The sequence below is a fragment of the Tauraco erythrolophus genome, chromosome 6, assembly GCF_009769465.1.
Source record: "Tauraco erythrolophus isolate bTauEry1 chromosome 6, bTauEry1.pri, whole genome shotgun sequence".
NCBI lineage: Eukaryota > Metazoa > Chordata > Aves > Musophagiformes > Musophagidae > Tauraco > Tauraco erythrolophus.
The window spans coordinates 47,388,860-47,404,182 of record NC_141470.1 but is presented as its reverse complement, the minus strand read 5'-3'; the positions used below and the strand labels follow the sequence as shown (position 1 = coordinate 47,404,182).

At 47.6% G+C, this 15,323-nt stretch overlaps 1 protein-coding gene across 1 annotated transcript in view; it reads right to left on the bottom strand.

Moving 5' to 3' along the window:
• The window catches only part of IFT43 (intraflagellar transport 43), a 43,830-nt gene extending 34,374 nt beyond the window's left edge, over positions 1-9,456 (bottom strand). The window contains exon 1 of the mRNA XM_086613621.1: positions 9,376-9,456. Coding sequence (XP_086469747.1) covers positions 9,376-9,456 — 81 coding nt within the window. The remainder of the gene's footprint in view (positions 1-9,375) is intronic.
• Positions 9,457-15,323: the final 5,867 nt, after the last annotated feature.

Here is a 15,323-nt window from a genome sequence, read left to right as displayed (position 1 = left end):
CCCAGGCAGAGTGCAAGTTGTGTCTCACCAGGGGATCTCTGTATCATTCAGCACTATATTTTAGGATGCAAATACACTCACTCAAACAACCCCACTGAACTGGGCAACCTAAGTCCACAATTGGCTTCACATTTCAGGTACTTACATTTTTTGATAGTTGTTTTTCCACCAAACATTCATTGAAAACAATTGTTCCTGACATGTTGTCGTAATCTCTTAACCTAAAAAGCAACAGCCCGTTTTTCTACCTAAATTATTTTAAAAGCACTGGGAACTAGAACTACAGGAGGACTTTGTTGCCTTTTCTGGAAAGGTCATATCCTCAAATCCTCTTTCCAATTGTCGCCTTAAAGCATGTCATCACTCAGACTTTGAGTGATATAGAGCCACCCAGGTCAGCATCCACCTAGCCAAGAGTCAGAAATCAGGTGCTCTCCCCACTTTAGCGCATGAAAGACCTTCAGACTACCTATGTCATGTCTACCAAAGCACAAATGGAGAACAAAGTCCCTGCTGGACTGATCAGGACTGGAACTGATGTCTTCCTGCTCAAATGTTGTTGCCTTTGGTTAGAAAGTCCTTTCCTGTGGCCCAAAAATTCTTTCAGTTCCATTTGCAAAGCAGAGTGGCTTCCGGAGAAAGGACTGAGGGCCTTCTCAGATGCAGAACAGCTCACAGCTTTGTCATTATATATAATATTTCCTAGGGAGATGGGAAACATTACTTGATACATCTTTCAAGAAGAAGAAGAGGACAATAAAATCAGTATCTTCTAGCTTGGAAAGAAGATGGTGGGTTTAATCTTCATGTATAAAGTGTGCAGCTTCAACATCGAAATGAACACCTCCATCCACCAAGGTCCCCAAAGGCAAGGAAAAGCCCTGCTTCACTGCTGAAGGCTACAAAACACAGGATGAGGATCAGGATCACTCACTGCTAGTGCAGGGACATGCGCTCCCAAAGCTCTCGGAATGGGGCTAGAACTCCATGGAAGGACAAGGTTTCAGGCACACTGCAGTCCCCAGCCACTCTTTACTACCTTAATGGTTCCACAAGCCCATCCTGAGATTGTCTACATACTACACAGGCAACTAATATAGGCTATGGATTTTGGATATCCTATGAAGATAAGGCATCTAAATCCCTCTGTGGATCTGCATTTAGGGAATGTCCACAGTTCTTCTGCATAAAGCTCTAGCCCTCCTTTCAGATAGGGACTAAAGCAAACTAGAGGAGGGACTTCTCCAAGGCCCCAAAGCAAATCCGTGGCAAAGCCAGGAAGAGAATCCAGAAAAATCTTGACTCACAGCCATGTTCATACTCCTCCTGCCTATTCTGCCTCTGCAAATTAACTGAGATATTAGGATACACCCTTTATTGTACCATTGATCAGCCTTACAGCCCTTGGCTAAAAGTCCCAGGCAGCCTTGGAAGGTGCTGCCAAACTAGTGATTCAACTGGCAAAAATTCAGATCCAAGATGAGTGGTTTGCCAGGGGATGCAAAACAAGTCTCAGAGCAGGCAGATGGCTGGAGGGCAGGACTTCAGCAGGTACGTTCACATTGACAGCCCAGATGAGGCTCTTTGCTGGTATTCAGGCAGCCACAAAGTATTTCCAGCACAGCAAGAGGAAAGGGACCAAATCCAGGATAAGTTCAGATTGTAACACTCAGCACAGCCCAAAGGGAGTTCAGAGGAGGGTTACATGAGCCATCACGGGGATGAAGGGGCCAACTTCGGACAAATGATTCAAGAAGCCAAGTATTTCAGCTCAGCCAGGCAATGACTAAGGGAGGGATATACTGCAACAAGTTTTGGATCACACTTTATAATATAAAGTTCCCCTAATAATTGCTTTGGAAGAGACTTATGACACAATTAACAGAAGTTTGTAAGCATATAGTATTGTAAGTTACAAGCAGCTTACTGATTAGTCAGATTCCTCAACACTAAGTTAATCATTTTGTTACCCTTCACAGGCAATTACAAACGGAAAAAATACTATAAAGTGTGACTGTGATGCTTAAGAGCATAAGCTTGAATAGAGGGTGAAGGAATTATCCAAACAAGAGGGGTTTCAAAGCAGGGATCACTTCATACTAAGGAAAATCTCCTTGCCAGGCACTGTAGTAGCATAAAACCCCTGAAGCAACGACAATTGCTCATGCGGAAGAGTCACATCAGTTTAGTTATTTTAATGAAATTTAGCAGCCAGGAGCAAGAAGGCGCCTGTGGCATGTGACCAGCCACCACTCAGTACAGCAGACCTTGGGAATCAATGATTTAGGGCACTGTATAGAGGTGGAATTAGTTCCAGTGAAATGACTGTAAGGACTGGTTCCGGGGGGGAGATCAATTATCAGGAAAATTTTCTATTGGGTAACCAGTCCCCAAAACTATACCCATCAGTGGGAGGTCTCTTTGCCTGGTAAATGGAAAAGTGCTCTGGGCATAGTCCTGAACCATCCATCACTGACGAATAAACCCAGTGGATCTTTCCTACAATATCATCTCTAGCACTACCAAGAGAAAACTGAGCTAATCTGAATAGTCTTGGCTCCTTGTGATGAGCATACTCTTCTGAGGCCAGAATTAATGAGATGGGTGATACGGGTTTCTTTTCTGGGTTTTAAATTTCACAAATGAATCTACTGAGCTGGCGCTTCAGCAAAAGGAATTAAGAGTATTGGAGAGGAAGCTTTAATTGTCTAACATACAACAGAGAGCCACTCTAGTCGGGAAAAATTGGGCAACAGCAATTCCATGGTTTGGAAGAGTGCAAGACAATTATCCCAAAGACTTCAACAGAAACAGGTACTAGTTCTCAGCTTGGCACCACCCTGGCTTCTAATGCCAAATGAATGTGATGTATTTTAGCTTTGCTGCAGGACGAGAAAGAATATGAGTATTCCTTTTCTCTGTGTAACAGGAGCCTGGTAAGAAGCACTATGCCATCCTATTAACCACAGATAGTAGCATTCCAGTGCTGGTGCAATAAAAAAGAAAGACTCACAGAAAATACAAAGGCACACATCCTTGTTACTACTGGCTGGTCTTCTCCTCTGGGGCACCAGCAAGACTTCATAATCCTTAAAGACAAGTTTTCATGTTATGGCAGCAAGCTAACCATACTGGACAGCAAATCTAGGCTCAGTCAGGTTTTGTACTGTATTAGCTAATTGCTGCCCTGACTTTTAAATGAAAATAGAGTATCTTTCCAATGGCCACATATACATCTGTGACCTCAGAACAAGATGCAGCAGCTGATAAGAGCAGCTGTTACAAGATAATAAAAAACCCTGTCAGCAACAGGAACAGCGGCTGCAGGAAAAGCACTGCATCTGAGGCAAAATTAGCATTACTCTCCAATACAAGAGTCCCCTCTTAAAGTAGTCTCCAGACACACGAAAAGGTTAGTCCTACTAGTCCCCTTCAGAGGAGCTAGCATCTACCTAGAAAGCCTCTAGTCTTACATGGTCAACCTCTTCCTCAGGGTCTTCATCCTAGAAGAATCAGGAGGGAAAAAGAGAGAAAGAAGTTAAAAGGAAGAACTATGGAAGCCTGCACAAAATAGCTTGAAGACTGACATGAATGGTTGTCCTGCAGCACATGCTTTGCAACCTTATTCACTTGAACAAAGTACAAAGTTGATCCCATCATTGTAAGGTTTTATATCCACAGTCATCTATGCATACACCAACTGTGATACTATAAAGCAGGTCTATTTGACTGCAATGGCAGGACAGTCTGCCAGCAATCAGACCTTGAAAAGCACACTAAAGAAGAAACCTACAAAAGAGAATGAGAGGAGAACAGACTTAATTCCTTCTCCTTACAGCATAAGAAAGCCCAAATTATTCAAGTGTGTAGGACACTGGAAAGATTTGTATGGGTAAGCTCTCCAACCATGCCAGAGACTAGAAATTATGCTGGACTGGTCATACTATGAGTTATATACTATAGCAGGATGTAGTCCTTTTTTCAGGAGCTACTGCTTCTCAAGGCAACCTCCGATCCTCCACTGGGAGCAGGAGCAGTAGCAGTTAGCCTAAGATAGGCACAGCTGACAACAGTGTTATCTTTCATAGATGAACTTTAGCTAGCCCTATAGCGTAAGAGAGCAGCTTGGCCTACCTACTTCTGGGCTAGGTGAGTAACTCAAGGAAAGTAGCCTGTTAATTGCTGTGAAAGCTGCAAACTGGTTGAGAACCTTTCTGATGAGCAGACTGCCAGCACCAGCAGTGGCGACAATCAGTTGTTACACACCAAATGCAAAAAGGAAGCAATTAAGAACCCGGTAATCTCTACACTGTCCTAGAAATGACAGTGTTGGGAATTGCTCAGGAGGATAATCTATGGCATCCCATGATCCTGCACCAGAAGTACGCACAGGATGGCACTAACCCACCTCACTTTTCTTCTGGGCTGCATCTTCCCTCCTATGGAACAGCAAAGCCATGTGATTCATAAATTGCATATACCTCTGATTAAAGTGGTTTGGTAGCTGAATCCACTTAAGGATCTGTGCTGTCATCTGGTCTTATGGTCTTAACCATGAAGGTTAGGGCAGCCGGGGTACAGAAGTGTCTGTATCAGCGAGCAGAGTAAATGAAATCAGATTTGCCCAACTGGTAAAATCTCTTGGAATTGTGTATCTGTCAGCCAGGGACCCACTTGTTCCCACATCTGAAAGCAGAAAGTCTTCTGTGGGATTCAACATGACCTAAGTTTCTCTGGATGCATGGAGCCCAAGTGGTACAGGACTCGCAGTAGCATGGAAGAAAATCCAGCTGGACAACATGTGTTGGAAAACCATTTAAATAACCACTTCTCTGAGCAATCTTCCATGTGGATTTCACCCTCGGCAATTGATTTGCAGTTGTTTATTCACTTGGGTTAGATAACAGAACCTATTTAGATAATGCCAGGATGTCAGCCTACGGAATCACTGCCAGGAGTGTTTGTAAGCTGGGTGGTGGAAGCCCAAAGAGCTGCTTTGCAAAATTCACCTGTGGGAACATCCTTCCAACATGCAGTGGAGGTGGCTCAAGCTTTTGTAGCTTTGGCTACATGAATCTATTCTGAACAAGGTATTTTTTACAACACAGAAATGCCTACTTTTTAACTGTCACCTGAGGACCACAACTACATAGGCAAGCTTACAAATATCAGGTAAGACAACAAGAGAAGAACATACTTTCAGAAGTGAAAGCACAGAGCTTTTCCCCTTTCTCTGAGGGGGAGAACCAGCATGGAACTTAGATGATTTTGGGGCAAACTCTGATAAAGAGTGAAAGTGATCCTGTCCCACCTGTGTGGAGATATTCTCAACACAGCATGGAAAACTTCATCCTTTAGGCAGACATATTGACTATTAAAGCAGTCTCCATTCAAAGAAATCTACAAAGTGCTGCCAGCGAGATACCGACAACATCATATTGAGATTGTAAAAGGTAGAAACCAGGGAAGTCCTGAACAAGGTCCCAAGAGAATTCCGTCATTGTAGGATGAAGAGAAACCAGACTGTGGAAGCAGGATAACATTACAGTATTTTTGCATACTGATTTCTTACAGAACAGCAAATAGTTCATTCTTGCCGAGAGGAGACACAGAAAAGGAAAAATTTGCTGATATAATTTTTTAAAAGGCTTTTCCACTCAGCTTTTCAATCAATCTCCTCAAGAGCTCCAGACCTGCCCAAACAGCTTCTTTTGGTGGATGTCATCAAGCCAGTATTCAGGCTGTTGGATGCAGCGATGTTAGAGCAGGAAAAAGGTTTGACTTTTATTCTACAACAGTGTCCAGAAGTCCTGGTAGGATGGGACAGCAAAGATCTTCAACAGATCTCATTACATGTTCTGCCCCTCCCATTATACAAATAACATGACCAGCTTGAGTTTGTCCCATTTTGTCAGAAACCTGATAGCATCAAGATGAGTAAAATGTAACACATCAAGCCAGGGGATGCGAAAGAGCTCCCAGTGGAAAAATGGACACATTATCCCTCCAAAAATGCATGTTTGAAATGCAGAGTTCTGGCATGCAGCAAACAGATTTATCTCTAGGAATTCCCATTCACGGCGTTTTTCCCTGGGTGCCCAAGAAGTGCCTGCCGATTTTGCCAAGGAGCTCTAAAGGCCAGGAACACGCACAGCCATTGCTGCAGGAGGATGCTGACTGCACCAATTACAGAAAATAATCATGTTCCTTCTTGCCTCATGAAATAATACATATCTGCAGTGTTGTTTGTTAGTACTTGTACTTCTGAAAAGGCAGGAATGCTCTGCATGTCAGATGGCAGACTGTGAGCTTTCTGACCCTTAGTGAGCCCTTTGAAGAGACAGAGGTCTAAGTCTGAAGGTAATGCAGATACTCCCGCACAGGCCTAGGAATTACCAAACAGAGATTTGGGCAGAGGAATTACAGATACACCAGTGTAGTTAAAAATCTTACTGTAGGAAATATATACACACAACAGGCACTGAAAAGATACTAAGATATCATACAGTTTTCATAGTGCTTGGGGAAAGCAGATTAGACTACAAGGCACAAGAGACAGAACCTGTGCCCTGGGGAAGGAGGTTTTAACAACACATTTATGAGAGAAGACGCACAGTTGAAGAGATGTACCATTGTTTGGAATCTCTCTCGGAGGACGGAGTTCAGGTCAAGGAGAGATCAGCAGTAATCTGATAAGATCTACGCTCCAAGTCAGATGATTTGCCTATTGACTTCAAAACAAAGATCTTTTTAATTATGTTAAATTACGTGTTCACCCCTCAAAGTGAATTTCCTTGTAATAAGCCCAAATGTTGAAACACGGATAGACAGGTACTTTTTCCTTCCTTCAAGCAAGCTGCTCTGACTGGAAAACACTTCCTGGATGGTTCTCAGTGGCATGAAAAAAACAGAACAATAGCACAAATGGTATGTTCATACCAGAAATTTGAGCTGGGTGGATTGACGTGGAACTAAAAAAAAAAAAAAAAAGTCAAGGTGAATCTTAACACACTTCTAAAACTCTGAGGAACTACTGAAGGCAGAATCACCACCATGAATGAGAAACTGCACATGAAGGGGTGAATATGGCAAAGGTTTATGACGAGCTCCCTTGTCTTCAAAATCAGTAATAAAACCTCCTATGCTGAAATTAATTACATGGGGCTCCTCTACTACTGCCAGCTCCAGAAAAACGTACTTTTAAATTTTATTTTGCGTTTCTTTTGGGAAGGTTCCTTGAAAGGTTTCAAGATGACCACATGGCTGAATGAGACATCCATTTAACAGCTGACCCCACCACTTGGAGGCAAGCCAAGGCCAAGCTTCCAGAAAACTGAAAGGTGATGCCAATCTAGGGTGAAGGAAAAAACAATATTAGTTCTATTAAATGCTCACTTTGGTATCAAATATGATTGTGTATGAGAAGTCTCAAATTCTGGAGCAAAGGAAAGGCTGAGGATTACTTACAGTGGATTTTGTCTCTCCTCCAGTAGCTCCAAGGTTTTCAGTTAAGAGCAACATTTAGCAACAAAGAACTGTCTGAAGGGAGACTATTGACACAAGGGTTCTTCCTGGTGGTTAAGATCCAGTAATAACATATCTGAATCTTGTAAGGAGTGGAAGGCCTCGCCCTTCTGCTGCTAAAAAGCTCACTGCTTTCAAACAGAAGATTGTAACTCTTTCTTAGTCCTCTCCAGGGGTGCCCAAGGACCAGAGCCTTTATGATATCTTCCCAGCTATTACAATGGCTATGATGAGAGACACACCAAGGACAAACTGCTGTAAGTTAGTCAGTCAGCTGTACCCCTACATCACACCCTGGTCTCTTTCTAACCAGGGAATCAGTCCATGAACTAGGACGGCCAGTTCCAGTAAGAGAACAACCTGACAGTGAGCCACCCTAATCTGGAGGCTAGCCAACGATTACACCCACTTAAGCCACCAGCTGGTTTCTCTAAGACTTTCTTTACCTATAAGGCCCATGGTTATTAGATTTCTTAATTACACCTCTGCAAACTCCCTCACGGAATCCCTCTTGAACTCCTATAGCATATCTGGGGAGGGGAGAATGCATAGGTGGGAGATGATTCTCCGTTATGCCTATCAAGAGAAAAGAACACACTTTCTCCAGAAAAAAAAAGACTGTTCTGTGAGGTGTTATTGTAAACTAAGCCATAACAGTGTATTTTCAACAGCACCACAGGGACTCCAAGGAAATATTCCCCCTGAAAACCATTTCGGCAGAGATGGCTGGGACACAACTATGCAGTGTAATAGGAGAGTTTTGTCATGGCCCAGAGGATCAGGGAGCAGCCACTCTCAAGACAGAAGGTCCTAGGGCTCTGAGCACAGTAGGTGCCAGGGTGGCCAGCAGGACAAAGTGGGTTTGCAATTTAAAGAAGCCAAGATTCTGGTATGTTGGAGACCACAACTGGCATTGCAAAAAGCCAAATATCATTTCATTTGAACAAATATAACTGTCAATAAGGTGGAAGACTGATGATCCTTTTGTCCATCTGAAGGTGTCAGGGAGTAAAATCTCTATGTCATTTCCTGGCAGGTGCTCCTTCCAACAGGAGATGCCTGGGGAGAAGCCATATTAACATCAGAGAGCAAACTTCCGCATAGAATTTGAGTGTTCTGCAGTGCAAAGCAAAAAAGTGAATCAAAAGGGTTCAGATCTGATCTTTCTGGGTGTTAGAGGATGTTGCCTCACTCTCCTGTGAAAGAGGGGTTCCAGACCACCTTCCACTTTTTGAAGATGTACTGACAGAACAGAACAGACTCTGAACAAAATCTTTCCTCCAAGTCAATTGGGAACTCAGTCTGCATATTATTACCCACGAGACAAAGTCTCAGATGCTGCGACGCTGGCTCCTAGCACGACCTCTGTAGCCCATGCATGGAGCAAAGGAAAAAGAACGTCACCATACGAACTTGATACTGACCATCTTGGGCACCGTACTCCAGTTCTACCAAATGCAAAGTGTAAAGTAAGGCATCTGCATACCTGTATTCTGCCCTGCCACCACAGATGGTGGCGAAACTGGTCACAATATGACGTGTCTGCTCGTATTTTAATTCCCATGGAAGATACGCATGTACAGGAGAGACAGGCCCCAAGTCCTGTTTAATGCTGCTCTCCATACCTCATATTTGACAAACTGTAGCCTCAGATATGACCCTGTGTGAAAACTAAACATGATGCAGAGGGTAACATGAGGAAAGGGACAGGGCAGTCACATGGGTCCCAACTCTAAGGACAAATGTCAAAGGACAGAGCATGCCACGTGGGAAAGAATCTCACAAGCAACAAGAATCCTCCATGGAGACACCAGCAGGATTGCAGACAGGTTCTCCTGACAGGACACCCACCTCTCCAGCAGAAGCAGACTGGGAATTCTTCCTGCTGGGATTTTCGTCTGCAAAGAAGTCCTGCAGGGCTCGGCGGCCCATCTTTATTATCTGTAGTGCAGGGGGAAACGCAAAGGAGCAGGGGGCACACGGTTACTGACAAAAGCTGCTTCAGAGCAGGGGGAACAACGCACGCAACGGCTCCGCAGTTGCGCCGCGCCCCGCAACGAGACACGTTCCCCTGAACGGCGCAGAGGCGTCACCAGCGGCAGGCGCGAACCCCGCAGCCGCCTCCCAGCCCGCGGCCGGTGCGCGGGTCGCGCTCCTCCGCCGCCCCCGCCGGCCGCTCAGCCCTTCCTGCTGCGCGGGGCCCCGCAGAAGCCTCGCCCCGCCGCGGTACCCGCGCAAAGCCCCGGCAGCCCCCCCGGCGGCCGGACGACACCATTTCCCCGCCTCCGCCGCCGGGCGGTGGGGGCTGCCGTCCCCGAGCCCAGCCCCCGGGCTCCAAGGAACGCGCTCGTCCCGCTCGCGCGCGAACGGACCGCGGTTAAAGACCCGCAGGCCCCGCTCACAGAGACCGGGGCCCGCCCCGGCCCCGGGGCGGCTGCTCGCGCCCCGCGACCGCTAACGGCCAGCTCGGCCTCGCCGCGGCCCGGGCCCGCTCACCCCGGCGGCACGCCCCGCCGCGGCGGCGCCTCCGCTCGCTCCGGCTCCGGCTCAGCCTCCATCCGCCGCCGCCGCCGCCGCCGGTGCTTCCGGCAGACAGCCCGCCCCCGCCGCCCCGGCAACCGCCGCCCGCAGGGGCCGCGCGGCTGACCCCCGTGCGCCCGGTCCGTCCCTCTTGTCACGGCGCCCGCCCCACGGAGCCCGGCCTGCCCCCGGGCCGGGTCCATGGCCCCTGAGCGCCCGGCTTCGCCCCTGCCCGGCCTCGTCCCCTTCCAGCCCCTCCGGGGCAGCCCGGCTCCCGGGGGCCCGGCCCTGGAGCCCGGGGCGGCCGGCACGCCGCGCACCTCACGGAGACTGGCTCGGCACAGGCTGGGTGTTCCTGCCAAACAGCCGGCAATTGATGACAACGCGGGGCGCTCCTGGTAGCCCTGTAAATACCCAGCCCCGTTAGCAATCTTAAAATCTTGGCCTGGCTAACGGTGACAGTGGTGCTGCAATTTCTCAGCACAATACGTCATGTAAGGACTCTTTTATCAGTTTTTAATTTCATATGGGGTAGGGGCGGGTTACAAAACAGCCTGCCACCCTTGTCTTCTCCAGCCCTTTACCATATACACTTTTTAAGTTCCCACTAAGGCAGATAATCCTGGCCTTGTAGATTTGTCTCCTCGCAGAGGGTTTTGCCAAGTCTCCTGATCGCTTCTGATGCTCTTCCCAGTACTCTCCAGCCCTCTAACACCGCTTTCCAGATGGGGCAGCCGGTCCCTAGAGCGCTCCGTGGAGGCAGTCCCAAGGATCAAATATAAGCCCAACGATCATTACACACATGCCTCTCAAGCGTAAGTTGTGCAGAAATTTCCACTGAGCTGCATAAAATGACCCCTGGTCCCTTTCTTGGCTGGATGAATGTATAGATTAATTGTAAATGGATCTGGGTTTAGCTCCACGTGTTAAATAAACATTCGATTCGCCAGTGCTTTGTCCATTTGCCTGTATTTTTCTGGTATTTCTGCCATTCCTTACAATCTTCACTCATCCTCATTAGCCTAAATAATTGTCATACATTTATTCTGCTGCTACAATCAAAAACTGCAGCACACCACAAGCTACACTGTTAACACGTTGCCATGATGACAATTTGACTGTGTAACCCTGAAGTTTTGAGCCTTCCAGGAACACCTTTTACTAAAGGCACCAGATCTCACTCTGTACCTGCTCAGCTTAGTAGAAGCTTATGGTCTGGCTGAAGAACTTTAAGAAGTCTAAATAAATTGTGTAAAATAATTCTCCTTTTTCCATTCCTTACTGACATTTTCAAGGATTAAGTGAAATAAGATTTGAGGGCAGAGGTAATAACTTTTTATTAGACCAACTGATATAGCTGGAAAAAAACATACAAGAAGTGTTTCTGTGCCTGAAAGCTTGTCTGTTTTTTCCAGCTATATCAATTGGTCTAAAAAAGATATTATCTCCCTCTACAAACCTTGACATGTTCAAGGAATTCAATAAGTGAGATGTGATTTTCCTTTTTTGAAGCCAGGCTGGTTAGACTGTATGAAATCATGATCTTCCAGATACTTTGTTCTTCTCTTTTAATTACAGATTCAAGTATTAATGAGGTAGTAAGGGCAGTTTTCACCTAGCCCCATGCTTCATCACCACCATGGGAATATAGCCCTGCATTTCCCGCTTCCCATCTACTCCTCCAAAGAGCTGCCACAACAGCAAAGCTACGCAGATACCAGGAGGAGACTGTAGTCCCCAGGCTGCAGTAGCAAGTCCAAGTACGAGCCTACACTGCCAGCTCACCTCCTTGATCAGAAAAAGAGCATCCTAAGAGGAGAGTGATAGTGTCCATAGCAACGTCTGCTAAAGCAGGAGGGCAGCAGCCCTGGAGTGTGGATCCTTGGGTAGCAATGCATTGCCAGCTACAGCCCCACACAGGTAGGTGGGGGATGTTCCTTCCGGAGGCAGCGTAGGAACAGTGCGAGTGCCACCCTGTACGGACAGATCATGAAGCAGAAGGACCTGTGGGTTTACTCGTCTGGAACTGACCCCCCCAAGCCCTGCCTCACAATTCCCCTCGGGTCCCCATCCCAGATACCACCCCACTCGCACATGCCAGCTCCCCTCAAGACACGCTGTATTGCTTGCTGCCCACCCCAGTGACAGGAGTCTGAGGCTGACTGAAGGAAGGTGGAGTCCACGTGAGAGAAGGAAAACATTTAAGCACTTGGGGAATTGAGCCTTGCCTCAGAACTTCGAGTTCTGACTTCCGAGATTCCAGATGAGAGAGAAGAGCAGACATGCAGAAAGAATGAAAGCTAAAATCTGTCCTGCCTTGAGTCCCTCTGGACTCCTCCACTCATCAGAACGGGGTTTGTCACTCACCCTGACACAGTTTTGCCTGCATGGGGAGGGTAAGGGGGAGAAAGTTTTCATCCATTGTTTCATGTTGTGGCTAAAACAGATCTTGCTTGCTTTAAATGTTTGGGTCACCTTTTCTGAACAGCTTAATTCTCCTCTGCCCTACTAGTGACACCGTAGGCAGCATTTGATCCTGGGCCTGGAGCAGCCCCACTCAGCCGAGAAGGAGACAGTTAACAGGACAAACATCAGGTGCTTCTGTGGCTGTCTAAAGCCATTTTCTGTGCTTGCCTCCTGTCCAGTTCAGGTCCGTGGTGCCAGGGTTTCTCCTTCCCAGTGTACAGCTTCGGGTGTATTCTCAGCTCTCACTCTGCCTTACTTGTTCAGTTTTGTTCTCACTATAAATCACACTGTTGCCACCCCCTCTCATCCAAACAGCGAGTAAGAACTATGCAAGCATTCCTTTCACGGACAAGTTCTCACACCTAAGCATGGACTTTCTCCATCTGGTTTCAACCCAAACCTGATCACACAGAATAGGACTAACAGAGTCCCCTGCTAGCGCTGTTTGCTGTTGATTACTCCTTGACTGGACCTTTGAATAGGGCTTGTGTCTGGTCCTCCTTCCACCCAAGAGAAACCCGGGAGAGTCTGGGAAAGCAATCACACTTGAGCACTCCCACATGCTTCTGGTCTTAGACCACCTTTAGAGCGAGGGCACACACGTGTAGTTAAAGCTACAGCTATGGTGGAAAGCCCACATGGTAGCACTACTCTGGGAGAGAACAATGACCACCTTATTCAGACCGGCCAAAGGTTTTGTTCAGCAGTTCTCTGGCAGCAGTAGGATTTATGGGATGCAGGGCAATTCCAGTAGCAACCAGTGACACAGCGCTGCGCCTTTGTTCCTCACCCAGTCCTCACGTCGGGCGGCCAGCCAGGCTCCCGATTTCGACATGGGCCAGTTCATTGAAAACATTACGCTTATGCACTGGGAAGCAAAGCGCTCGGCGAAGACGGCTGCCGTAGCCTGCTCCACACTAGCAGCACACTCCAAGCATCTCAGTTTGATTTTTCTGCAGTTTTTTTTCTCCACACACCTCAAAGTATTTACCCCATCTCCAAAGGTTTTTGGAGGAGGAAAACAACTGAAAATATTCTGTTATTTGTGCAGATTCCAGGACAAAATCTAACAATTGCAATGCTTCAGACAAGAGGTTCCTCCCTCTGGAAGGTGGAAGGGGCTTTGATAGGCAGAAAAGGCCCACGCATTTGCCTGTCTCGATCTCCATGAGAACAGACGCTATTCAGGTTACATCAGCCCCAGCTCAGACTGTCAAATCCCAGTCAGGGTTGCCAAGTGTGAAATATTTCCTACAATACTCACACATTCAGTAGCCCTGTCGCGCTCTCCCTCAGCCCAGCTGGATTCCAGCATGTCCAAGCTGTGCAGCCTGTTAGCGACTGCTGCTCACAGCCACCAGCAGCGGTTCCGGCGCACGTCAGACCATGGAGCTTCCCCATCTTTTCTCAACCCAAAGAGAGCAATGCCTGGAGCAGAAAGTACATGGCCCAGTACTGGAACCAGCACCGCACCTGCATCCTCTTCTCTGCTATTACTTCCAAGCAGTTAAGTCCCCACTCTCAGCTCGTAACAGAAGAGTCTGCTCTCAGCCATTAACAACATACATTTTGTGCTATTGCATTTCAGCTCATTTCTACTGTCTCAGCCATCAAAACTGCCCTCCTATAAGACGTCTCAGTCCTCCCCTGTATTGACAATGCCTCCCAACTTCAGATAAGCAGCCAATTTCATTAGCACATCCATTTCAGCGTGCCAAGATCATTAATAAAAACTGGGCCCGGGACCAGCCACTGGGAACTCCTCTAGTAATCTCTTATAATTCCTGTACTTATCTCCATCTTAACTAATAACTCACCATGCGGCACTGTATCAAATGGATTACTGAAGTCCAAAGCAATCAGTTCTACTGTATTTAGTGTGACCTCCAACCTAACGTGGAGTAGAGGAGGTCCCAGAGCGGAAAAGCATCCAGAATTCATTTCAGAAGTTCCTGGGGAGCTCTAGAAACATCCATCCCAATCTACACAAAAACATTCCATGGCTAGTTAACAGCAGTGCTCAGATTTTGCACCTTACTTCCAAGTTGTGATTTGCCTGACATCATCTTAGAGCCACTAGATCTTGTTACATCTTTGTCTGCTCCATCAAGGAACTCAAATTTCTCTTCCTCAAGGAAAGAACATGCAAACTGTGAGCAACTCACCCTTCGGTCTCCTCAGAGCTGTGGGAAACAGGCTCACCAGATCCCCAACAGCCCCCGCTGCCCCATGGATTTCCTCTGAACCTCTTCTGTGGTCTGTGTCTTTGGTGAACTGCTGGCCTGTGAGTAAGCAGTGCTCTCCCAGCCCTGGACCCCTGAACACGCAGGTAAGGAAAGGCTCCCCACAGCCGTACCCTGTGTTTTCACCGGATCAGCTGCGGTGCTGCAGGACACCACCCCCTCCAGGCACCAGGGCCACATGCCCCTGAGGCCCCACTCTCCCAGAGCACAAAGCTCCCAGGACTTGCTTCCACAGGGAGCTCTGTCCAGCTCCCACCTCACCCACGGCCCCACAGCAGCCGTCCCTGTCGCATCTTCCCAGCAGCACAGCCAGGCCGCTGGCTTCTTTGGCAGAGCGGCCAGTGCTGGGTCAGGAAGGCATGAAGCCACCATGCTGCCCCGGATCTCTGGGTGCCTTGCCAGCCTGAGGGTGTTCGGCCCCTCTCTGTGGGCCCTCAGGAGAAGGGCTGGGTGGTGAGGAGGGGAGTCCCTGCGTAGCTGTGGCTGGGTGCAGGTGAGGGCAAGAGAAGGGCGCTTGCTCCAGCGGCCAGGAGCCTCTGGCTTCAGGGCAGCGGGCACAGGCCCAGCCCG